At 32.5% G+C, this 26347-nt stretch overlaps 1 protein-coding gene across 1 annotated transcript in view; it reads left to right on the forward strand.

Annotated features, from left to right (window-relative positions):
* Positions 1-1370: 1370 nt before the first annotated feature.
* The window catches only part of LOC139504355 (hemicentin-1-like), a 35030-nt gene continuing 10053 nt past the window's right edge, over positions 1371-26347 (forward strand). Inside the window, exons 1-24 of the mRNA XM_071294429.1 lie at positions 1371-1431; positions 2868-3039; positions 4308-4529; positions 5684-5796; positions 8878-8982; positions 9530-9697; positions 10204-10503; positions 11012-11311; positions 11819-12118; positions 12626-12925; positions 13433-13732; positions 14240-14539; positions 15048-15347; positions 15854-16153; positions 16662-16961; positions 17470-17769; positions 18278-18577; positions 19086-19385; positions 19894-20193; positions 21509-21808; positions 22316-22615; positions 23125-23424; positions 24741-25040; positions 25548-25847. Coding sequence (XP_071150530.1) covers positions 1371-1431; positions 2868-3039; positions 4308-4529; positions 5684-5796; positions 8878-8982; positions 9530-9697; positions 10204-10503; positions 11012-11311; positions 11819-12118; positions 12626-12925; positions 13433-13732; positions 14240-14539; positions 15048-15347; positions 15854-16153; positions 16662-16961; positions 17470-17769; positions 18278-18577; positions 19086-19385; positions 19894-20193; positions 21509-21808; positions 22316-22615; positions 23125-23424; positions 24741-25040; positions 25548-25847 — 6241 coding nt within the window. The remainder of the gene's footprint in view (positions 1432-2867; positions 3040-4307; positions 4530-5683; positions 5797-8877; positions 8983-9529; positions 9698-10203; positions 10504-11011; positions 11312-11818; positions 12119-12625; positions 12926-13432; positions 13733-14239; positions 14540-15047; positions 15348-15853; positions 16154-16661; positions 16962-17469; positions 17770-18277; positions 18578-19085; positions 19386-19893; positions 20194-21508; positions 21809-22315; positions 22616-23124; positions 23425-24740; positions 25041-25547; positions 25848-26347) is intronic.

The raw sequence follows: 26347 nt of genomic DNA on the forward strand, positions 1-26347 counted from the left end.
AATAAATATGAGGCAAAGTGGTATACAGGGTAGAAAATTCAAACTTTTAACAGATTCAAAATCACCAATATATGCATATTTAAATGATAAAAAAATAAAAGAGGAATTTCCGAAAACAAACATTTTTGCGCCTGTCCCAAGTCAGGAGCCTCTGGCCTTTGTTAGTCTTGTATTTTTTTAATTTTAGTTTCTTGTGTACAATTCGGAAATTAGTATGGCGTTCATTATCACTGAACTAGTACATATTTGTTTAGGGGCCAGCTAAAGGACGCCTCCGGGTGCGGGAATGTCTCGCTACATTGAAGACCTGTTAGTGACCTTCTGCTGTTGTTTTTTCTATGGTCGGGTTGTTGTCTCTTTGGCACATTCCCCATTTCCATTCTCAATTTTATTCTGACAATAAAACTTCTGGAATGGTTCGCATTTTGTCCTTTTATGACATGTCTGTCACTATTTAAAATATTTCTAATATCTAATTCCGAGTTTTGTTGCTGTTGATTTATATCATGTGTGAACATTGTACATATATAAAAGATTACCTTTAAAATAATGTGTACATATTATTGCGCAACGTGTGTAGTGATAACTGATTTATTTGTTTTTTATATTCGTATGTTTTTAAGTTCATTAGGTATTTCTATTGTAATTGTAAATGTATTGTTTTAAAAAGGTGAATAATAGAAAACAAAGAATAGGTAATGTATGACGAAATTTTAAATTGATTTTCCCCGAAATGATATGGTCTTCAGTCATGTTTATAAAATTATATATTCGTTCTGTGGGTAATTCCGTATTTCTATATAACTAATTAAAATACTCATGACGAAATATATATTTGATTATCTTTAAAAGTTTTTAAAAAAACTAAAGTGTCAAGTCATTCAAACTAGATTGACTTTGAATGGATTTTGTGTTTCTATTTTCTTTTTGAAGTAATTGAAGGTGCTTGGAAATAAAAACATTATGCGTATAAATGTAGGTAAATATAAAAATTATTTCGGACAAATACAATTCTTCAAGTGTTAGTTATAGCATTTGTTATATTGCAATATTTGTAATTACGTTGTTCAAATGCATTTTGTTCGGTATATAGTTAAGTCTTTGCTGACATAATTTCGTCTATCCTACAATGTATAATCCAGTCACATAATAATCCTTAATGATACAAAGCTTATAAATGTATATGTCAAATGTTCGTTTGTCGTTTGTCAGTCCTTGTATTCATGTCTTACTAATTGTGTTAATGTAATCGAACTATTATAAACACTATTTATTAATAATTCGTATTCAGATAGTTTCATCTCTTTTGAAGAGTGGTATGAAGAAGAACCAAAGAAGCACAGTTAGGCAACACGCTACAACAGACTAGTATGAGGAGGATAACCAAACTATTGTGGAATACAATTGTTACATTATCTGTTCTTGGTTCAAGTAAGAAATTAAACTAAGAAATCAATACCTACAGCTGATCATTTTCATTTAAAACAGTAAACTAAGCAAATAAAATTCATGACCGAAAGACAAAAGCCAAACATAATTAAGAGAATAAAAAATTAATTTTAAGAAAATAATAACATTACCATAATATAAATAACTGTGCCAAATGTAATGTCTCATCAGGGATGCCCTAGATGACTGAAATGTTGAATGAAAGTCAAATTTCTAATTAACGTTTAAAGGATTCAAACAAACCAACAGTAAATTAAAACCCGGACAATTTACTACTTACTTACTCATACCTGTTTAATAGGCACTTTTATGTCAATTAAAACCAGCAACACCAATAAGGTGTAATTTAATAACATGTGGCTCACCTATAAGTAAAATGTACATCTAACGAGAGGTACAGTCGATACATGAAATAGTATTCAGTTTCCTAAACTTCGAACAACATTTGAGTTTGAAGTCTTTTTTTGAAAACTGAACAGAATTGTTGCATGCGAATTTGAATTTACATCAACATTGGATTTTTTTCTGACAAAGTTTTTACATGCGAATTTATATTGTTAATAAAAGCATACATGTATCTTACATTAATTAGTTTTAGACTGGGTTGACCGGATCGCATACTCAATATTTGCTTTTTATGTAATCATTTTTAAGGCGTTGCTTTTTTTTTTTTGTATTATTATTTGATTGACCACTTGGTACTTTTACCCCTTGAAAGAGGGACGAAAGATACCAAAGGGATAGTCAAACTCATAAATCAAAAACAAACTGACAACGCCATGGCTAAAAATGAAAAAGACAAACAATAGTACACATGACACAACATAGAAAACCAAAGAATAATCAACACGAACCCCACTAAGAACTAGGGGTGATCTCAGGTGCTCCGGAAGGGTAAGCAGATCCTGCTCCACATGTGGCACCCGTCATGTTGCTTATGTGATATCAAATCCGGTAAATAGTCTTATTCGGTAGGTCACATTCATGAAAGGGAAAGGGGTTGTAATTACGACGTAAGGAACATATCCGATATCATTTGAGAAACGGTTATTCCATAACGGTCAACCATCTCGTGATGGCGTCCGTAAAATTTACGAAGGGATGATTTATACTTCACCATTCGAAACTCTTGGCTTAATAGCTTCCTTGTGAGCAGCAACCCTCTATCAAGAAATTTATGATAGAAAATGCAAGCACGGGAATATCGTATCAATTGGGATATATATACTCCGTATGCAGGTGCTGCTGGAATGTTGCTACTTAGAAATGGAAAGTTCACAATTGGAAAGCTGAAATCATCTCTTTTGTCGTAAAGTTTTGTTTTCAACCGACCCTCATTGTCAATTTCTAGATGCAAGTCAAGATATGAAGCCGACTTAACTCAATCTGTAATAAGGCGGATATTTTTGTTTTTGTAGGTAGTCAAAATACCCTTCTTTTTTCTACCTCGGATGATATCAAAGAACTTGATCTCGACAGTGGTAATGTGACTGTCCTCGCTAGTGGAGTTCATTATGTGTTTTCAATGGATTATGATTACATACATGGCTTTGTTTACTTCTCAAGATATTATAAAAACGACATATTAAGGTATGACGCAGACCATTCTACATTGAACCAAGTTTAAATATACATGTATAATTTCAAATCAGTGGTGGAAGAGTAAAAAATAAGCAATACATGTATTTTGTTTTAATTAAACATAAGATTACATGACATATATAATTGGAATGTTTAATTGTAGAATATGACGTTGGCGTTTGTTTTGTAGCAGTTCAGTGTTTCTTCTATTATCTGATATCTTTCACTTGGTGTAAGTCTGTAACCCTAATTTTTCTCTCTTGCTTAAAAGAGGGACGAAAGATACCTAAGGGACAGTCAAACTCATAAATCTAAAACAAACTGACAACGCCATGGCTAAAAATGAAAAAGACAAACAGAAACAAAATAGTACACATGACACAACATAGAAAACTAAAAAATAAACAACACGAACCCCACCAAAAACTAGGGTTGATCTCAGGTGCTCCGGAAAGGGTAAGCAGATCCTGCTCCACATGTGGCACCCGTCGTGTTGCTTATGTGATTACAAATCCGGTAAATAGTCTAATTCGGTAGGTCATATTCATGAAAGGGAAGGGGATTGTAGTTACGACGTAAGGAACATATCCGATATCATTTGTGAAACGGTTATTCCATAACGGTCAACCAACTCGTGATGGCGTCCGTAAAATTTACGAAATTAATTGACGTATAACTATTTAACAGTGGTATACTTTTGTTGCCTTCACTTGTCTTATTTTAAGGTTTACTGATATTCCAGATACATTTTACATACAGATTATGCAATACCCGTCGAATTATAGCTTATTGCTTAAGTCGAAATCAAACTGACAATGCCTAGAAAAAATAAAATCGACGAATAAACAAACAATATTACAAAACAGCAACACAAAAAAACAAATGATGAGCAACACAAACCCGAACAAAAACAGTTGGTCATTTCTGGTTTGCGGAATGATGCACATACCCCGCAATAGAAAAATACACACACGTATTACCTTTAAGATATATGATGTTATGTGTGGTCTATACACAAATATTGGTGATGTTTAAACAAAATGCAATATATAAGAAGGGAATGTGATATATAACATTATATAAAATTGCTTTTCTGCAAGAATATAACTTTGGAAAAACCAGTAACAACTAGTATTGGTTTAACAACGAGTGTTGTTACTGTTCTTGTTAGAGTTTAAACAATGTCGATAACTAATTCGCTCATTTCAACAAGATCTGTAGTTGAAAATTCCAATAAAAATCACCTAAACTTCAATTATGTTTGTGCATTTCAACAGATTTAATTATACTTTTGTTGAAAATATAACTTTGGAGACAGTTATAGTTACTGAACATTACCCAGTAGGTGTGGCTATTGACCCAGTAGACTACCATGTATATTGGACAGAAACCTTTTCATCATCTAGACGAATCAGAAGGTGTAATTTTGACGGAACGAATCCAGTAGTTCTTATAAATGAAAAATCTCCTTGGACTATATCACTTGATTTGATCAATAGGTTTGTGATCTTAATACTGCTTAAGCAATTCTGCACAACTCACACTAAAGTTGATCAAAATGGAGAAATGACTATATACAAAAGTAGATACATATAAGAAAAGTACTGTTCCTTGTCATAGAGATCAGAAATTGAAAGAAAAATCCTATAATAAACAGTCTAGATTTATTTGGTTGTTTTTTTAACGCATGAAGAGTTAATCAACCCTTTCCATGAAAAAATATACATCATGTACAAACATTATAATCCAAGATAGAGTTCCATCAAATATTAGTCCACAATAAACGGGTATCATTTTCACAGTTTGTTGGCACAGTTTTAATTCATAAAACGGAAAACAAATACATAAATTATTTCGTCTTTACACCTGCTTTGACACTGAACAATGTTTAATAATTCTTATATGATTTGCATATCTATAAATACTTGAATTGGATTAGTCAATAACTTTTTTCTCTTAGTTTACACTTCGATAAACCATGTTTCTGAAACTACTTTTGTAATTTATTCATTCGCGATACACAAGCTTGCAGGGATTCAGGGTTTTTCAGCAAATTGAGATTAAAAACAAATGTATAACAGTTGTGTCTATTCTAGTACATATTGTATAACAAAAAAGGCATAAATATTAATGCACTAAGGCTCCGAAAATGTATAAAATTCAGATTCAAATAAAATTCCGCGAAATTTCATGAATGATTGGGCGAATTATATACGTCATGTCAAAACACGACGTCATACGAAAACAATCTTTCATTGGAAACTTTATTTTGTTACTTGTACGCCCTCAAAATCAAATAATATCTTATTAAAATTAAGTTTTAGAGGTAGGTGCTATTTTATTTTTTTATTTCAGTGGCATTTTTCGAATATTTATGGATTTTAGAAAGTGAATACTTCTTAGATCTGACACAAGTTTGATGGTTATCATAGAAGCGTTTACACAAAACAAAAATTAAGAATCGCGATTATTTAGCTAAAGAATTATAGGGATTAAACACATTTTTTCTAGAGTTTATGTATGTTTAAACCGGGGCTTCACAAAAAAGTGTTTAATCCTACATATATATTGATTTGAAACACTGAGGTCATGTGCAATTAGATTGTTGCGTCATTATTATGTATTTCTTATCAATTATTTTCAATGTTTGTAGGTGGATATATTTTGGAACAGTCATTGGGACAATAGGAAGATTTGAAATGAATGGAACTTATCAAGAAACCATCATAGCAAACGGTATCGGTTATGTCAGTGACTTGAGTATTGGTATGAATACAAATATATTTTTTGTATTGTGATTTACAAAGAATTAGGTTCAGTAAGACCCCCTTTTGGCCCCAAAATATAGCAGTTTTACAAAGTTGTTGAAATGTAAACTTTTAGTTATTTATTGGACAGTAGATTGCTTCTGCTACATAAATATGGGCTGTTTTTGACATAACAATGCACATATATCGGGTACTAGCACCATAAAGTCATGCTAATTTACTGAAATCTTCACAATTCTAGCATTTTAGTTAAATTTTAGACAGTTTTCAGTTAAAACGAAAGTGGCCGCATTCGTGTTCATCCTTAATATTGAAATGTAAGTTGTATTTTATGATAATACATAATATATATAAAGGTTGATGATGAACACGGATGCGGCCACTTTCGTTTTTGACCAAAACCATCTGAAAAGTGACATTTTTCGGCATATTTGGTAGATTTTTTATATTTGAGCTTGAATTGGATCGTTTTTAATGACTAAATCAGTAAAAATCTTTCACATAAACTAATTGATTGAAATGAAATAGACACTTTTAAAGTGTTTAAAAAGTGGTCAAAATCTTTCGTCAGATGAACCTGAAATTTGAGGCCAAAATCGGTCCTTACCGGACCTACTCCTTTCCGAAAACATTTTATTTGTTTTTTTAAGTTAAATATGTTTCATTTTGATTAGTCTTCATTGATCAAATTTTTATTTTTATTTCAAAATTTACTTGTTTCATATGTATTTGATATTTTAAAAACATTTGGCGTACGACGTGAAATAAAGTGTAAAATTTACCAGAAAAGAAAAATTTGGGCAACATATTATTCCGTGCGATACGTAATTTTTATAACGACTGGTATATTCAATTTCAAAAATTGTACTCGAACAGGACTTCCGGTCGTAAGAATATCGAGAACGATCGTCGTATTCAGTCTCCGAAATCAAAAAATCAAATTATTTGATATGTGATTCAAGCGCACATTGTATACTACAAGTTCTAAGTAATGTTTAATGACAGAGAGTGCAGTCGTGCAGATAATTTTACTAGTGACAACCACGGTGATAAAACGGCTATCGTATAGACACATTGGTCCTAATTACACAATAACCTAAATTAGACTCACCACAATTAGCATTTTGCCCTGCAGACAGACTAGAGCTAGCATTTAATAAATTTTATAATTCAATACAACAATACAATAATTTCATATACATATGCAAACATCATATATAACACAGTAATAGTATATATACTAAGTAATTTGACACACAACTTTGTGAACCAAATATTATACTTCCGGCAACAATAGTAATAAATATATATTAACTTCCAAGAACATTCCAAATGTTGTTGAATATTATATTTTGAATACCCGTCATAAACGGGCACTCGCCGTTCAGGAAAAAAAACTTATATATATATATATAGTTTGGAAACCTCCGTCACGGAGCAATGGAAGAACCGTTTTTGGGTAATGATGCCGTACTTCATCATGACCATGATTAGATAAAAAGACAATTTTTTATACAAAAAAAAGAAGTTTCAACTGTACTATGTCTACGGCTAGAATTACCATCTAGACAATTTTTCAACAACCCGCGAAAAACAAATTAAAATTGAGAAAGGAAATGGTGAATATGTCAAAGCGACAACCACCCGACCATAGAGCAAACAACAGCCGAAGGCAACCAATGGGTCTTCAATGTAGCGAGGATTCCCGCACCCGTAGGTGTCCTTCAGCTGGCCCCTAAAATATGCATAATAGTACAGTGATAATGGACGTCATACTAAACTCCGAATTATACACAAGAAACTAAAATTTAAAATCATACAAGACTAACAAAGGCCAGAGGCTCCTGACTTGGGACAGGCGCAAAATTGCGGCGGGGTTAAACGTGTTTATGAGATCTCAACCCTCCCCCTATACCTCTAGCCAATGTAGAAAAGTAAAAGAATAACAATACGCACATTAAAATTCAGTTCAAGAGAAGTCCGAGTCTGATGTCAAAAGATGTAACAAAAGAAAATAAATAAAATGACAATAATACATAAATAACAACAGACTACTAGCAGTTAACTGACAAGCCAGCTCCAGACCTCAATTAAACTGATTGAAAGATAACTTAACATTAAATCACCTGACCTATCAAATCATACATCATTGACCCATACAAAATATTATAGAAACTTTAAGACAGGATTTTTCCGCTATATAGTGAAACGTTGAAAAATCTATTTCTACACCCTCAAAACTGGCGATGTAAACCTCGAGGAGAAATACATTTAAGTATAATGGGGTACTTACATATATTCGTTTTGTTTCTATCAATGTATTATGACCGTTATCATTCGACAAGAGATGATTTTTAAAACACTGTGAAGGAAACAAGTCTATCATTTTGTACCCTGGGCTTGATTCATCTTCAACAGACTCATTTGTAACTGCCTTTTTAAGATTTTTAAAACCAAAAATGTCAAGAGTGTTACGCATATGTTATTATCAAATATTTACATCTTGATATGTTTATTAACAGATATGAAAACAAGATTATTATTATATTGTCTGAACTGTAAAGTCTTTATTCTTAAGCAATACATAGAACGATCATCATAATTGTACCATTATTAAATTTATGAATTTTATCCTCCGAGTACCGAGGAAGCGTCATTTAAGTTCTGACCTAGCATCTGACCTGGGTCGTGCTCCTCGTCCACTCTAATTTCCCTTAGAGGAACTTTTGTTACTACTGTTAGCTTCTTTCCAATATTAAAAATGCCGGCGGTTTTTGTTGTTTAGCCATCCTCGTTTAGTTTTATTTTCACTGCGGCCGATTTTATTCCACATAAGATTTCTTGAACTATTGAGTACTAAGGAGTTGCGGAGTAATCGCCTATGAGACAACTCAACTGTACAAACAACGTTGGTATTAGCATATAAAGGTAACCGTATAACCTTCGACAATAAGAAAAACCCGATACCATATGCGGCCAGTGTTATTTCACACAATATTTCTCGAATTATCTCAATCTTTACTTAATTATTAAATGACGTATTTTTCAAAAAAAATCATGGTTTAATTAATTTTTGCAGATACGAATTTAGATTATATCTACTGGATTGAATACGATACTGGTGATTTGAAATCAGCAGACATTAATAGTTATAATGTTTCTTATGTATATGATGGAAATTCAAGTAACAGTGAACACGGCATTGACAATGACAATAACTACATCTACTTTTCGAATTTTCATCAAATACTTAGGATTGATAAATTGAACAAGAAAGAGCCAAACGTCCTTTTATCAGAAACAGAAACCATTTATAGCGTGCTTATGTACAAAACAAAAGGTAATGATTCTAATGTATATGTAAAATAATTGATGATCATTGGATCTGTCAGAGTTAAACTACTATTATAATTATAGCTTTTAAAAAATGGTAGACTGCGATAATTAAAACTATAACATAATGAAACAGCATTGATAAAGTGAATAAAATATCATTTCAAAATATCATATGACTAATCAATTAGACGTGAAATTATGTGAGAGGGATAATAAAAATGTCTACCAATCATTGATGCGTAAAAAAACATTGTTTAATCCCTTTCGCTTTTTTTTCCTAAAGATATGCCAACTGTAACAATTACAAATGAAGCATATAACACCACTAGAATGCATGATAGTTTCTTTCCCAAAGCACATCCATGTATACTGGCAACATATCTATAATAAAACAGTATTAAATATAACATCCGATAGTCCCGGTGTTTATGGCTCAAAGGTAACTGACCCGTCATTGTCTATACTGCATGTTACTGCAGAGGTTTCCGGAGACTACATATGCTTTCCTGTTAATATTGTTGGAACAGGAAACAGCGAACCAACGAGTTTGACCGTATTAGGAGGTATACATTTTTTTACTTTCATAGAACCGAATAAAAGTTGGAATGACGTTTGAAAATATCAATTAAATGCAATCTGATTTTAGAGAACTAAATTCAGTCTAAGTTTTATATTTAAAGCAGAAATTGAACTCAAATTTAAAAAAATCCACATGACGGAGCCAAAACAATATTATCAAAAATCAGTATTGACCGTTTAAGTCTTTGTCCCAAGTTTTAATTTACTTTTTTTCAATGGAATATCCAGTGTTAGAAATATATTGTTGACAGTGTGTACAAAATAATGTACGTTACTAATGTACGCATTTGCAACAAATAACTATGATTATAAAAATGCAAAGCAAGATGGGTGTGTATCAACAAAATGTACTTTAACTGCACGCCTTATCATTTAATTAGAAGTGAAACTATGTGGGAGGGATAATACAATTGAGTACCAAATATTGATATATAAACAAACATAATGGAATCCCTTTGCATTAACTGCCTTTCGCTTTTTCTTCCTTCAGAGATTCCAACTGTAACAATTAAACATGCAGCATATAACACCACGTATGGATACAATGTGACTCTAGAATGCATGATAGTTTCTTCCCCAAACCACACCCATGTATACTGGCAACATATCTATAATGAAACAGTATTAAATATAACATCCGATAGTCCCGGTGTTTATGGCTCAAAAGTAACTGACCCGTCATTGACTATACTGCATGTTACTATAGAGGATTCCGGAGACTACATATGCTTTGCTGTTAATATTGTTGGAACAGGAAACAGCGAACCAACGAGTTTGACCGTATTAGGAGGTATACATTTATTTACTTTCATAGAACCGAATAAAAGTTGGAATGACGTTTGTAAATATCAATAAAATGCAATCTGATTTTAGAGAACTAATTTCAGTCTAAGTTTTATATTTAAAGCAGAAATTGAACTCAAATTTCAAAAAATCCACATGACGGAGCCAAAACAATATTATCAAAAATCAGTATGGACCGTTTACGTCTTTGTCTCAAGTTTTAATTTACTTTTTTTCAATGGAATATCCAGTGTTAAAAATATATTGTTGACAGTGTGTACGCAATAAATGTACGTTACTAATATACGCATTAGCAACAAAAGACTATGATTATAAAAATGCAAAGCAAGATGGGTGTGTTTCAACAAAATGTACTTTAACTGCACGCCTTATATTTTTAATTAGAAGTGAAATTATGTGGGAGGGATAATACAAATGTCTACCAAATATTGATATATAAACAAACATAATGGATTCCCTTTGCATTAACTGCCTTTCTCTTTTTCTTCCTACAGAGATTCCAACTGTAACAATTAAACATGCAGCATATAACACCACGTATGGATTCAATGTGACTATAGAATGCATGATAGTTTCTTCCCCAAACCACACCCATGTATACTGGCAACATATCTATAATGAAACAGTATTAAATATAACATCCGAAAGTCCCGGTGTTTATGGCTCAAAGGTAACTGACCCGTCATTGACTATACTGCATGTTACTGCAGAGGATTCCGGAGACTACATATGCTTTGCTGTAAATATTGTTGGAACAGGAAACAGCGAACCAACGAGTTTGACCGTATTAGGAGGTATACATTTATTTACTTTCATAGAACCGAATAAAAGTTGGAATGACGTTTGAAAATATCAATTAAATGCAATCTGATTTTAGAGAACTAAATTCAGTCTAAGTTTTATATTTAAAGCAGAAATTGAACTCAAATTTAAAAAAATCCACATAACGGAGCCAAAACAATATTATCAAAAATCAGTATGGACCGTTTAAGTCTTTGTCTCAAATTTTAATTTACTTTTTTTCAATGGAATATCCAGTGTTAAAAATATATTGTTGACAGTGTGTACACAATAAATGTACGTTACTAATGTACGTATTAGCAACAAAAGACTATGATTATAAAAATGCAAAGCAAGATGGGTGTGTATCAACAAAATGTACTTTAACTGCACGCCTTATCATTTAATTAAAAGTGAAATTATGTGGGAGGGATAATACAAATGTCTACCAAATATTGATATATAAACAAACATAATGGAATCCCTTTGCATTAACTGCCTTTCGCTTTTTCTTCCTACAGAGATTCCAACTGTAACAATTAAACATGCAGCATATAACACCACGTATGGATTCAATGTGACTCTAGAATGCATGATAGTTTCTTCCCCAAACCACACCCATGTATACTGGCAACACATCTATAATGAAACAGTATTAAATATAACATCCGAAAGTCCCGGTGTTTATGGCTCAAAGGTAACTGACCCGTCATTGACTATACTGCATGTTACTGCAGAGGATTCCGGAGACTACATATGCTTTGCTGTAAATATTGTTGGAACAGGAAACAGCGAACCAACGAGTTTGACCGTATTAGGAGGTATACATTTATTTACTTTCATAGAACCGAATAAAAGTTGGAATGACGTTTGAAAATATCAATTAAATGCAATCTGATTTTAGAGAACTAAATTCAGTCTAAGTTTTATATTTAAAGCAGAAATTGAACTCAAATTAAAAAAAATCCACATGACGGAGCCAAAACAATATTATCAAAAATCAGTATGGACCGTTTAAGTCTTTGTCTCAAATTTTAATTTACTTTTTTTCAATGGAATATCCAGTGTTAAAAATATATTGTTGACAGTGTGTACACAATAAATGTACGTTACTAATGTACGTATTAGCAACAAAAGACTATGATTATAAAAATGCAAAGCAAGATGGGTGTGTATCAACAAAATGTACTTTAACTGCACGCCTTATCATTTAATTAAAAGTGAAATTATGTGGGAGGGATAATACAAATGTCTACCAAATATTGATATATAAACAAACATAATGGAATCCCTTTGCATTAACTGCCTTTCGCTTTTTCTTCCTACAGAGATTCCAACTGTAACAATTAAACATGCAGCATATAACACCACGTATGGATTCAATGTGACTCTAGAATGCATGATAGTTTCTTCCCCAAACCACACCCATGTATACTGGCAACACATCTATAATGAAACAGTATTAAATATAACATCCGATAGTCCCGGTGTTTATGGCTCAAAGGTAACTGACCCGTCATTGACTATACTGCATGTTACTGCAGAGGATTCCGGAGACTACATATGCTTTGCTGTAAATATTGTTGGAACAGGAAACAGCGAACCAACGAGTTTGACCGTATTAGGAGGTATACATTTATTTACTTTCATAGAACCGAATAAAAGTTGGAATGACGTTTGAAAATATCAATTAAATGCAATCTGATTTTAGAGAACTAAATTCAGTCCAAGTTTTATATTTAAAGCAGAAATTGAACTCAAATTTAAAAAAATCCACATGACGGAGCCAAAACAATATTATCAAAAATCAGTAAGGACCGTTTAAGTCTTTGTCTCAAATTTTAATTTACTTTTTTTCAATGGAATATCCAGTGTTAAAAATATATTGTTGACAGTGTGTACACAATAAGTGTACGTTACTAATGTACGCATTAGCAACAAAAGACTATGATTATAAAAATGCAAAGCAAGATGGGTGTGTATCAACAAAATGTATTTTAACTGCACGCCTTATCATTTAATTAAAAGTGAAATTATGTGGGAGGGATAATACAAATGTCTACCAAATATTGATATATAAACAAACATAATGGAATTCCTTTGCATTAACTGCCTTTCGCTTTTTCTTCCTACAGAGATTCCAACTGTAACAATTAAACATGCAGCATATAACACCACGTATGGATTCAATGTGACTCTAGAATGCATGATAGTTTCTTCCCCAAACCACACCCATGTATACTGGCAACATATCTATAATGAAACAGTATTAAATATAACATCCGAAAGTCCCGGTGTTTATGGCTCAAAGGTAACTGACCCGTCATTGACTATACTGCATGTTACTGCAGAGGATTCCGGAGACTACATATGCTTTGCTGTAAATATTGTTGGAACAGGAAACAGCGAACCAACGAGTTTGACCGTATTAGGAGGTATACATTTATTTACTTTCATAGAACCGAATAAAAGTTGGAATGACGTTTGAAAATATCAATTAAATGCAATCTGATTTTAGAGAACTAAATTCAGTCTAAGTTTTATATTTAAAGCAGAAATTGAACTCAAATTTTAAAAAATCCACATGACGGAGCCAAAACAATATTATCAAAAATCAGTATGGACCGTTTAAGTCTTTGTCTCAAATTTTAATTTACTTTTTTTCAATGGAATATCCAGTGTTAAAAATATATTGTTGACAGTGTGTACACAATAAATGTACGTTACTAATGTACGTATTAGCAACAAAAGACTATGATTATAAAAATGCAAAGCAAGATGGGTGTGTATCAACAAAATGTACTTTAACTGCACGCCTTATCATTTAATTAAAAGTGAAATTATGTGGGAGGGATAATACAAATGTCTACCAAATATTGATATATAAACAAACATAATGGAATCCCTTTGCATTAACTGCCTTTCGCTTTTTCTTCCTACAGAGATTCCAACTGTAACAATTAAACATGCAGCATATAACACCACGTATGGATTCAATGTGACTCTAGAATGCATGATAGTTTCTTCCCCAAACCACACCCATGTATACTGGCAACACATCTATAATGAAACAGTATTAAATATAACATCCGATAGTCCCGGTGTTTATGGCTCAAAGGTAACTGACCCGTCATTGACTATACTGCATGTTACTGCAGAGGATTCCGGAGACTACATATGCTTTGCTGTAAATATTGTTGGAACAGGAAACAGCGAACCAACGAGTTTGACCGTATTAGGAGGTATACATTTATTTACTTTCATAGAACCGAATAAAAGTTGGAATGACGTTTGAAAATATCAATTAAATGCAATCTGATTTTAGAGAACTAAATTCAGTCTAAGTTATATATTTATGGCAGAAATTGAACTCAAATTTAAAAAAATCCACATGACGGAGCCAAAACAATATTATCAAAAATCAGTATGGACCGTTTAAGTCTTTGTCTCAAATTTTAATTTACTTTTTTTCAATGGAATATCCAGCGTTAAAAAATATATTGTTGACAGTGTGTACACAATAAATGTACGTTACTAATGTACGCATTAGCAACAAAAGACTATGATTATAAAAATGCAAAGCAAGATGGGTGTGTATCAACAAAATGTACTTTAACTGCACGCCTTATCATTTAATTAAAAGTGAAATTATGTGGGAGGGATAATACAAATGTCTACCAAATATTGATATATAAACAAACATAATGGAATCCCTTTGCATTAACTGCCTTTCGCTTTTTCTTCCTACAGAGATTCCAACTGTAACAATTAAACATGCAGCATATAACACCACGTATGGATTCAATGTGACTCTAGAATGCATGATAGTTTCTTCCCCAAACCACACCCATGTATACTGGCAACACATCTATAATGAAACAGTATTAAATATAACATCCGATAGTCCCGGTGTTTATGGCTCAAAGGTAACTGACCCGTCATTGACTATACTGCATGTTACTGCAGAGGATTCCGGAGACTACATATGCTTTGCTGTAAATATTGTTGGAACAGGAAACAGCGAACCAACGAGTTTGACCGTATTAGGAGGTATACATTTATTTACTTTCATAGAACCGAATAAAAGTTGGAATGACGTTTGAAAATATCAATTAAATGCAATCTGATTTCAAAGAACTAAATTCAGTCTAAGTTTTATATTTAAAGCAGAAATTGAACTCAAATTTAAAAACATCCACATGACGGAGCCAAAACAATATTATCAAAAATCAGTATGGACCGTTTAAGTCTTTGTTTCAAGTTTTAATTACCTTTTTTCAATGGAATATCCAGTGTTAAAAATATATTGTTGACAGTGTGTACACAATAAATGTACGTTACTAATGTACGCATTAGCAACAAAAGGCTATGATTATAAAAATGCAAAGCAAGATGGGTGTGTATCAACAAAATGTACTTTAACTGCACGCCTTATCATTTAATTAGAAGTGAAATTATGTGGGAGGGATAATACAAATGTCTACCAAATATTGATATATAAACAAACATAATGGAATCCCTTTGCATTAACTGCCTTTCGCTTTTTCTTCCTACAGAGATTCCAACTGTAACAATTAAACATGCAGCATATAACACCACGTATGGATTAAATGTGACTCTAGAATGCATGATAGTTTCTTCCCCAAACCACACCCATGTATACTGGCAACACATCTATAATGAAACAGTATTAAATATAACATCCGATAGTCCCGGTGTTTATGGCTCAAAGGTAACTGACCCGTCATTGACTATACTGCATGTTACTGCAGAGGATTCCGGAGACTACATATGCTTTGCTGTAAATATTGTTGGAACAGGAAACAGCGAACCAACGAGTTTGACCGTATTAGGAGGTATACATTTATTTACTTTCATAGAACCGAATAAAAGTTGGAATGACGTTTGAAAATATCAATTAAATGCAATCTGATTTTAGAGAACTAAATTCAGTCCAAGTTTTATATTTAAAGCAGAAATTGAACTCAAATTTAAAAAAAAATCCACATGAGGGAGCCAAAACAATATTATCAAAAATCAGTATGGACCGTTTAAGTCTTTGTTTCAAGTTTTAATTACCTTTTTTCAATGGAATATCCAGTGTTAAAAATATATTGTTGACAGTGTGTACACAATAAATGTACGTTACTAATGTACGCATTAGCAACAAAAGGCTATGATTATAAAAATGCAAAGCAAGATGGGTGTGTATCAACAAAATGTACTTTAACTGCACGCCTTATCATTTAATTAGAAGTGAAATTATGTGGGAGGGATAATACAAATGTCTACCAAATATTGATATATAAACAAACATAATGGAATCCATTTGCATTAACTGCCTTTCGCTTTTTCTTCCTACAGAGATTCCAACTGTAACAATTAAACATGCAGCATATAACACCACGTATGGATTCAATGTGACTCTAGAATGCATGATAGTTTCTTCCCCAAACCACACCCATGTATACTGGCAACACATCTATAATGAAACAGTATTAAATATAACATCCGATAGTCCCGGTGTTTATGGCTCAAAGGTAACTGACCCGTCATTGACTATACTGCATGTTACTGCAAAGGATTCCGGAGACTACATATGCTTTGCTGTAAATATTGTTGGAACAGGAAACAGCGAACCAACGAGTTTGACCGTATTAGGAGGTATACATTTATTTACTTTCATAGAACCGAATAAAAGTTGGAATGACGTTTGAAAATATCAATTAAATGCAATCTGATTTTAGAGAACTAAAATTCAGTCTAAGTTTTATATTTAAAGCAGAAATTGAACTCAAATTTTAAAAAATCCACATGACGGAGCCAAGACAATATTATGAAAAATCAGTATGGACCGTTTAAGTCTTTGTCTCAAATTTTAATTTACTTCTTTTCAATGGAATATCCAGTGTTAAAAATATATTGTTGACAGTGTGTACACAATAAATGTACGTTACTAATGTACGCATTAGCAACAAAAGGCTATGATTATAAAAATGCAAAGCAAGATGGGTGTGTATCAACAAAATGTACTTTAACTGCACGCCTTATCATTTAATTAAAAGTGAAATTATGTGGGAGGGATAATACAAATGTCTACCAAATATTGATATATAAACAAACATAATGGAATCCCTTTGCATTAACTGCCTTTCGCTTTTTCTTCCTACAGAGATTCCAACTGTAACAATTAAACATGCAGCATATAACACCACGTATGGATTCAATGTGACTCTAGAATGCATGATAGTTTCTTCCCCAAACCACACCCATGTATACTGGCAACACATCTATAATGAAACAGTATTAAATATAACATCCGATAGTCCCGGTGTTTATGGCTCAAAGGTAACTGACCCGTCATTGACTATACTGCATGTTACTGCAGAGGATTCCGGAGACTACATATGCTTTGCTGTAAATATTGTTGGAACAGGAAACAGCGAACCAACGAGTTTGACCGTATTAGGAGGTATACATTTATTTACTTTCATAGAACCGAATAAAAGTTGGAATGACGTTTGAAAATATCAATTAAATGCAATCTGATTTTAGAGAACTAAAATTCAGTCTAAGTTTTATATTTAAAGCAGAAATTGAACTCAAATTTTAAAAAATCCACATGACGGAGCCAAGACAATATTATGAAAAATCAGTATGGACCGTTTAAGTCTTTGTCTCAAATTTTAATTTACTTTTTTTCAATGGAATATCCAGTGTTAAAAATATATTGTTGACAGTGTGTACACAATAAATGTACGTTACTAATGTACGCATTAGCAACAAAAGACTATGATTATAAAAATGCAAAGCAAGATGGGTGTGTATCAACAAAATGTACTTTAACTGCACGCCTTATCATTTAATTAAAAGTGAAATTATGTGGGAGGGATAATACAAATGTCTACCAAATATTGATATATAAACAAACATAATGGAATCCATTTGCATTAACTGCCTTTCGCTTTTTCTTCCTACAGAGATTCCAACTGTAACAATTAAACATGCAGCATATAACACCACGTATGGATTCAATGTGACTCTAGAATGCATGATAGTTTCTTCCCCAAACCACACCCATGTATACTGGCAACACATCTATAATGAAACAGTATTAAATATAACATCCGATAGTCCCGGTGTTTATGGCTCAAAGGTAACTGACCCGTCATTGACTATACTGCATGTTACTGCAGAGGATTCCGGAGACTACATATGCTTTGCTGTAAATATTGTTGGAACAGGAAACAGCGAACCAACGAGTTTGACCGTATTAGGAGGTATACATTTATTTACTTTTATAGAACCGAATAAAAGTTGGAATGACGTTTGAAAATATCAATTAAATGCAATCTGATTTTAGAGAACTAAATTCAGTCTAAGTTTTATATTTAAAGCAGAAATTGAACTCAAATTTAAAAACATCCACATGACGGAGCCAAAACAATATTATCAAAAATCAGTATGGACCGTTTAAGTCTTTGTCTCAAATTTTAATTTACTTTTTTTCAATGGAATATCCAGTGTTAAAAAATATATTGTTGACAGTGTGTACACAATAAATGTACGTTACTAATGTACGCATTAGCAACAAAAGACTATGATTATAAAAATGCAAAGCAAGATGGGTGTGTATCAACAAAATGTACTTTAACTGCACGCCTTATCATTTAATTAAAAGTGAAATTATGTGGGAGGGATAATACAAATGTCTACCAAATATTGATATATAAACAAACATAATGGAATCCCTTTGCATTAACTGCCTTTCGCTTTTTCTTCCTACAGAGATTCCAACTGTAACAATTAAACATGCAGCATATAACACCACGTATGGATTCAATGTGACTCTAGAATGCATGATAGTTTCTTCCCCAAACCACACCCATGTATACTGGCAACACATCTATAATGAAACAGTATTAAATATAACATCCGATAGTCCCGGTGTTTATGGCTCAAAGGTAACTGACCCGTCATTGACTATACTGCATGTTACTGCAGAGGATTCCGGAGACTACATATGCTTTGCTGTAAATATTGTTGGAACAGGAAACAGCGAACCAACGAGTTTGACCGTATTAGGAGGTATACATTTATTTACTTTCATAGAACCGAATAAAAGTTGGAATGACGTTTGAAAATATCAATTAAATGCAATCTGATTTTAGAGAACTAAATTCAGTCCAAGTTTTATATTTAAAGCAGAAATTGAACTCAAATTTTAAAAAAAATCCACATGACGGAGCCAAAACAATATTATCAAAAATCAGTATGGACCGTTTAAGTCTTTGTTTCAAGTTTTAATTAACTTTTTTCAATGGAATATCCAGTGTTAAAAATATATTGTTGACAGTGTGTACACAATAAATGTACGTTACTAATGTACGCATTAGCAACAAAAGGCTATGATTATAAAAATGCAAAGCAAGATGGGTGTGTATCAACAAAATGTACTTTAACTGCACGCCTTATCATTTAATTAGAAGTGAAATTATGTGGGAGGGATAATACAAATGTCTACCAAATATTGACATATAAACAAACATAATGGAATCCATTTGCATTAACTGCCTTTCGCTTTTTCTTCCTACAGAGATTCCAACTGTAACAATTAAACATGCAGCATATAACACCACGTATGGATTCAATGTGACTCTAGAATGCATGATAGTTTCTTCCCCAAACCACACCCATGTATACTGGCAACACATCTATAATGAAACAGTATTAAATATAACATCCGATAGTCCCGGTGTTTATGGCTCAAAGGTAACTGACCCGTCATTGACTATACTGCATGTTACTGCAGAGGATTCCGGAGACTACATATGCTTTGCTGTAAATATTGTTGGAACAGGAAACAGCGAACCAACGAGTTTGACCGTATTAGGAGGTATACATTTATTTACTTTCATAGAACCGAATAAAAGTTGGAATGACGTTTGAAAATATCAATTAAATGCAATCTGATTTTAGAGAACTAAATTCAGTCTAAGTTTTATATTTAAAGCAGAAATTGAACTCAAATTTAAAAAAATCTACATGACGGAGCCAAAACAATATTATCAAAAATCAGTATGGACCGTTTAAGTCTTTGTCTCAAATTTTAATTTACTTTTTTTCAATGGAATATCCAGTGTTAAAAAATATATTGTTGACAGTGTGTACACAATAAATGTACGTTACTAATGTACGCATTAGCAACAAAAGACTATGATTATAAAAATGCAAAGCAAGATGGGTGTGTATCAACAAAATGTACTTTAACTGCACGCCTTATCATTTAATTAAAAGTGAAATTATGTGGGAGGGATAATACAAATGTCTACCAAATATTGATATATAAACAAACATAATGGAATCCCTTTGCATTAACTGCCTTTCGCTTTTTCTTCCTACAGAGATTCCAACTGTAACAATTAAACATGCAGCATATAACACCACGTATGGATTCAATGTGACTCTAGAATGCATGATAGTTTCTTCCCCAAACCACACCCATGTATACTGGCAACACATCTATAATGAAACAGTATTAAATATAACATCCGATAGTCCCGGTGTTTAGGGCTCAAAGGTAACTGACCCGTCATTGACTATACTGCATGTTACTGCAGAGGATTTCGGAGACTACATATGCTTTGCTGTAAATATTGTTGGAACAGGAAACAGCGAACCAACGAGTTTGACCGTATTAGGAAGTATACATTTATTTACTTTCATAGAACCGAATAAAAGTTGGAATGACGTTTGAAAATATCAATTAAATGCAATCTGATTTTAGAGAACTAAATTCAGTCTAAGTTTTATATTTAAAGCAGAAATTGAACTCAAATTTAAAAAAATCCACATGACGGAGCCAAAACAATATTATCAAAAATCAGTATGGACCGTTTAAGTCTTTGTCTCAAATTTTAATTTACTTTTTTTCAATGGAATATCCAGTGTTAAAAATATATTGTTGACAGTGTGTACACAATAAATGTACGTTACTAATGTACGTATTAGCAACAAAAGACTATGATTATAAAAATGCAAAGCAAGATGGGTGTGTATCAACAAAATGTACTTTAACTGCACGCCTTATCATTTAATTAAAAGTGAAATTATGTGGGAGGGATAATACAAATGTCTACCAAATATTGATATATAAACAAACATAATGGAATCCCTTTGCATTAACTGCCTTTCGCTTTTTCTTCCTACAGAGATTCCAACTGTAACAATTAAACATGCAGCATATAACACCACGTATGGATTCAATGTGACTCTAGAATGCATGATAGTTTCTTCCCCAAACCACACCCATGTATACTGGCAACACATCTATAATGAAACAGTATTAAATATAACATCCGATAGTCCCGGTGTTTATGGCTCAAAGGTAACTGACCCGTCGTTGACTATACTGCATGTTACTGCAGAGGATTCCGGAGACTACATATGCTTTGCTGTAAATATTGTTGGAACAGGAAACAGCGAACCAACGAGTTTGACCGTATTAGGAGGTATACATTTATTTACTTTCACAGAACCGAATAAAAGTTGGAATGACGTTTGAAAATATCAATTAAATGCAATCTGATTTTAGAGAACTAAATTCAGTCTAAGTTTTATATTTAAAGCAGAAATTGAACTCAAATTTAAAAAAATCCACATGACGGAGCCAAAACAATATTATCAAAAATCAGTATGGACCGTTTAAGTCTTTGTCTCAAATTTTAATTTACTTCTTTTCAATGGAATATCCAGTGTTAAAAATATATTGTTGACAGTGTGTACACAATAAATGTACGTTACTAATGTACGCATTAGCAACAAAAGACTATGATTATAAAAATGCAAAGCAAGATGGGTGTGTATCAACAAAATGTACTTTAACTGCACCCCTTATCATTTAATTAAAAGTGAAATTATGTGGGAGGGATAATTCAAATGTCTACCAAATATTGATATATAAACAAACATAATGGAATCCCTTTGCATTAACTGCCTTTCGCTTTTTCTTCCTACAGAGATTCCAACTGTAACAATTAAACATGCAGCATATAACACCACGTATGGATTCAATGTGACTCTAGAATGCATGATAGTTTCTTCCCCAAACCACACCCATGTATACTGGCAACACATCTATAATGAAACAGTATTAAATATAACATCCGATAGTCCCGGTGTTTATGGCTCAAAGGTAACTGACCCGTCATTGACTATACTGCATGTTACTGCAGAGGATTCCGGAGACTACATATGCTTTGCTGTAAATATTGTTGGAACAGGAAACAGCGAACCAACGAGTTTGACCGTATTAGGAGGTATACATTTATTTACTTTCATAGAACCGAATAAAAGTTGGAATGACGTTTGAAAATATCAATTAAATGCAATCTGATTTTAGAGAACTAAATTCAGTCTAAGTTTTATATTTAAAGCAGAAATTGAACTCAAATTTAAAAAAAATCCACATGACGGAGCCAAAACAATATTATCAAAAATCAGTATGGACCGTTTAAGTCTTTGTATCAAATTTTAATTTACTTTTTTTCAATGGAATATCCAGTGTTAAAAAATATATTGTTGACAGTGTGTACACAATAAATGTACGTTACTAATGTACGCATTAGCAACAAAAGACTATGATTATAAAAATGCAAAGCAAGATGGGTGTGTATCAACAAAATGTACTTTAACTGCACGCCTTATCATTTAATTAAAAGTGAAATTATGTGGGAGGGATAATACAAATGTCTACCAAATATTGATATATAAACAAACATAATGGAATCCCTTTGCATTAACTGCCTTTCGCTTTTTCTTCCTACAGAGATTCCAACTGTAACAATTAAACATGCAGCATATAACACCACGTATGGATTCAATGTGACTCTAGAATGCATGATAGTTTCTTCCCCAAACCACACCCATGTATACTGGCAACACATCTATAATGAAACAGTATTAAATATAACATCCGATAGTCCCGGTGTTTATGGCTCAAAGGTAACTGACCCGTCATTGACTATACTGCATGTTACTGCAGAGGATTCCGGAGACTACATATGCTTTGCTGTAAATATTGTTGGAACAGGAAACAGCGAACCAACGAGTTTGACCGTATTAGGAGGTATACATTTATTTACTTTCATAGAACCGAATAAAAGTTGGAATGACGTTTGAAAATATCAATTAAATGCAATCTGATTTTAGAGAACTAAATTCAGTCCAAGTTTTATATTTAAAGCAGAAATTGAACTCAAATTTTAAAAAAAATCCAGATGACGGAGCCAAAACAATATTATCAAACATCAGTATGGACCGTTTAAGTCTTTGTTTCAAGTTTTAATTAACTTTTTTCAATGGAATATCCAGTGTTAAAAATATATTGTTGACAGTGTGTACACAATAAATGTACGTTACTAATGTACGCATTAGCAACAAAAGGCTATGATTATAAAAATGCAAAGCAAGATGGGTGTGTATCAACAAAATGTACTTTAACTGCACGCCTTATCATTTAATTAGAAGTGAAATTATGTGGGAGGGATAATACAAATGTCTACCAAATATTGATATATAAACAAACATAATGGAATCCATTTGCATTAACTGCCTTTCGCTTTTTCTTCCTACAGAGATTCCAACTGTAACAATTAAACATGCAGCATATAACACCACGTATGGATTCAATGTGACTCTAGAATGCATGATAGTTTCTTCCCCAAACCACACCCATGTATACTGGCAACACATCTATAATGAAACAGTATTAAATATAACATGCGATAGTCCCGGTGTTTATGGCTCAAAGGTAACTGACCCGTCATTGACTATACTGCATGTTACTGCAGAGGATTCCGGAGACTAAATATGCTTTGCTGTAAATATTGTTGGAACAGGAAACAGCGAACCAACGAGTTTGACCGTATTAGGAGGTATACATTTATTTACTTTCATAGAACCGAATAAAAGTTGGAATGACGTTTGAAAATATCAATTAAATGCAATCTGATTTTAGAGAACTAAATTCAGTCTAAGTTTTATATTTAAAGCAGAAATTGAACTCAAATTTAAAAAAATCCACATGACGGAGCCAAAACAATATTATCAAAAATCAGTATGGACCGTTTAAGTCTTTGTCTGAAATTTTAATTTACTTTTTTTCAATGGAATATCAGGTGTTAAAAAATATATTGTTGACAGTGTGTACACAATAAATGTACGTTACTAATGTACGCATTAGCAACAAAAGACTATGATTATAAAAATGCAAAGCAAGATGGGTGTGTATCAACAAAATGTACTTTAACTGCACCCCTTATCATTTAATTAAAAGTGAAATTATGTGGGAGGGATAATACAAATGTCTACCAAATATTGATATATAAACAAACATAATGGAATCCCTTTGCATTAACTGCCTTTCGCTTTTTCTTCCTACAGAGATTCCAACTGTAACAATTAAACATGCAGCATATAACACCACGTATGGATTCAATGTGACTCTAGAATGCATGATAGTTTCTTCCCCAAACCACACCCATGTATACTGGCAACACATCTATAATGAAACAGTATTAAATATAACATCCGATAGTCCCGGTGTTTATGGCTCAAAGGTAACTGACCCGTCATTGACTATACTGCATGTTACTGCAGAGGATTCCGGAGACTACATATGCTTTGCTGTAAATATTGTTGGAACAGGAAACAGCGAACCAACGAGTTTGACCGTATTAGGAGGTATACATTTATTTACTTTCATAGAACCGAATAAAAGTTGGAATGACGTTTGAAAATATCAATTAAATGCAATCTGATTTTAGAGAACTAAATTCAGTCTAAGTTTTATATTTAAAGCAGAAATTGAACTCAAATTTAAAAAAATCCACATGACGGAGCCAAAACAATATTATCAAAAATCAGTATGGACCGTTTAAGTCTTTGTCTCAAATTTTAATTTACTTCTTTTCAATGGAATATCCAGTGTTAAAAATATATTGTTGACAGTGTGTACACAATAAATGTACGTTACTAATGTACGCATTAGCAACAAAAGACTATGATTATAAAAATGCAAAGCAAGATGGGTGTGTATCAACAAAATGTACTTTAACTGCACCCCTTATCATTTAATTAAAAGTGAAATTATGTGGGAGGGATAATACAAATGTCTACCAAATATTGATATATAAACAAACATAATGGAATCCCTTTGCATTAACTGCCTTTCGCTTTTTCTTCCTACAGAGATTCCAACTGTAACAATTAAACATGCAGCATATAACACCACGTATGGATTCAATGTGACTCTAGAATGCATGATAGTTTCTTCCCCAAACCACACCCATGTATACTGGCAACACATCTATAATGAAACAGTATTAAATATAACATCCGATAGTCCCGGTGTTTATGACTCAAAGGTAACTGACCCGTCATTGACTATACTGCATGTTACTGCAGAGGATTCCGGAGACTACATATGCTTTGCTGTAAATATTGTTGGAACAGGAAACAGCGAACCAACGAGTTTGACCGTATTAGGAGGTATACATTTATTTACTTTCATAGAACCGAATAAAAGTTGGAATGACGTTTGAAAATATCAATTAAATGCAATCTGATTTTAGAGAACTAAATTCAGTCTAAGTTTTATATTTAAAGCAGAAATTGAACTCAAATTTAAAAAAAATCCACATGACGGAGCCAAAACAATATTATCAAAAATCAGTATGGACCGTTTAAGTCTTTGTCTCAAATTTTAATTTACTTTTTTTCAATGGAATATCCAGTGTTAAAAAATATATTGTTGACAGTGTGTACACAATAAATGTACGTTACTAATGTACGCATTAGCAACAAAAGACTATGATTATAAAAATGCAAAGCAAGATGGGTGTGTATCAACAAAATGTACTTTAACTGCACGCCTTATCATTTAATTAAAAGTGAAATTATGTGGGAGGGATAATACAAATGTCTACCAAATATTGATATATAAACAAACATAATGGAATCCCTTTGCATTAACTGCCTTTCGCTTTTTC

The sequence above is a fragment of the Mytilus edulis genome, chromosome 14 (assembly GCF_963676685.1).
Source record: "Mytilus edulis chromosome 14, xbMytEdul2.2, whole genome shotgun sequence".
NCBI classification, from domain to species: domain Eukaryota; kingdom Metazoa; phylum Mollusca; class Bivalvia; order Mytilida; family Mytilidae; genus Mytilus; species Mytilus edulis.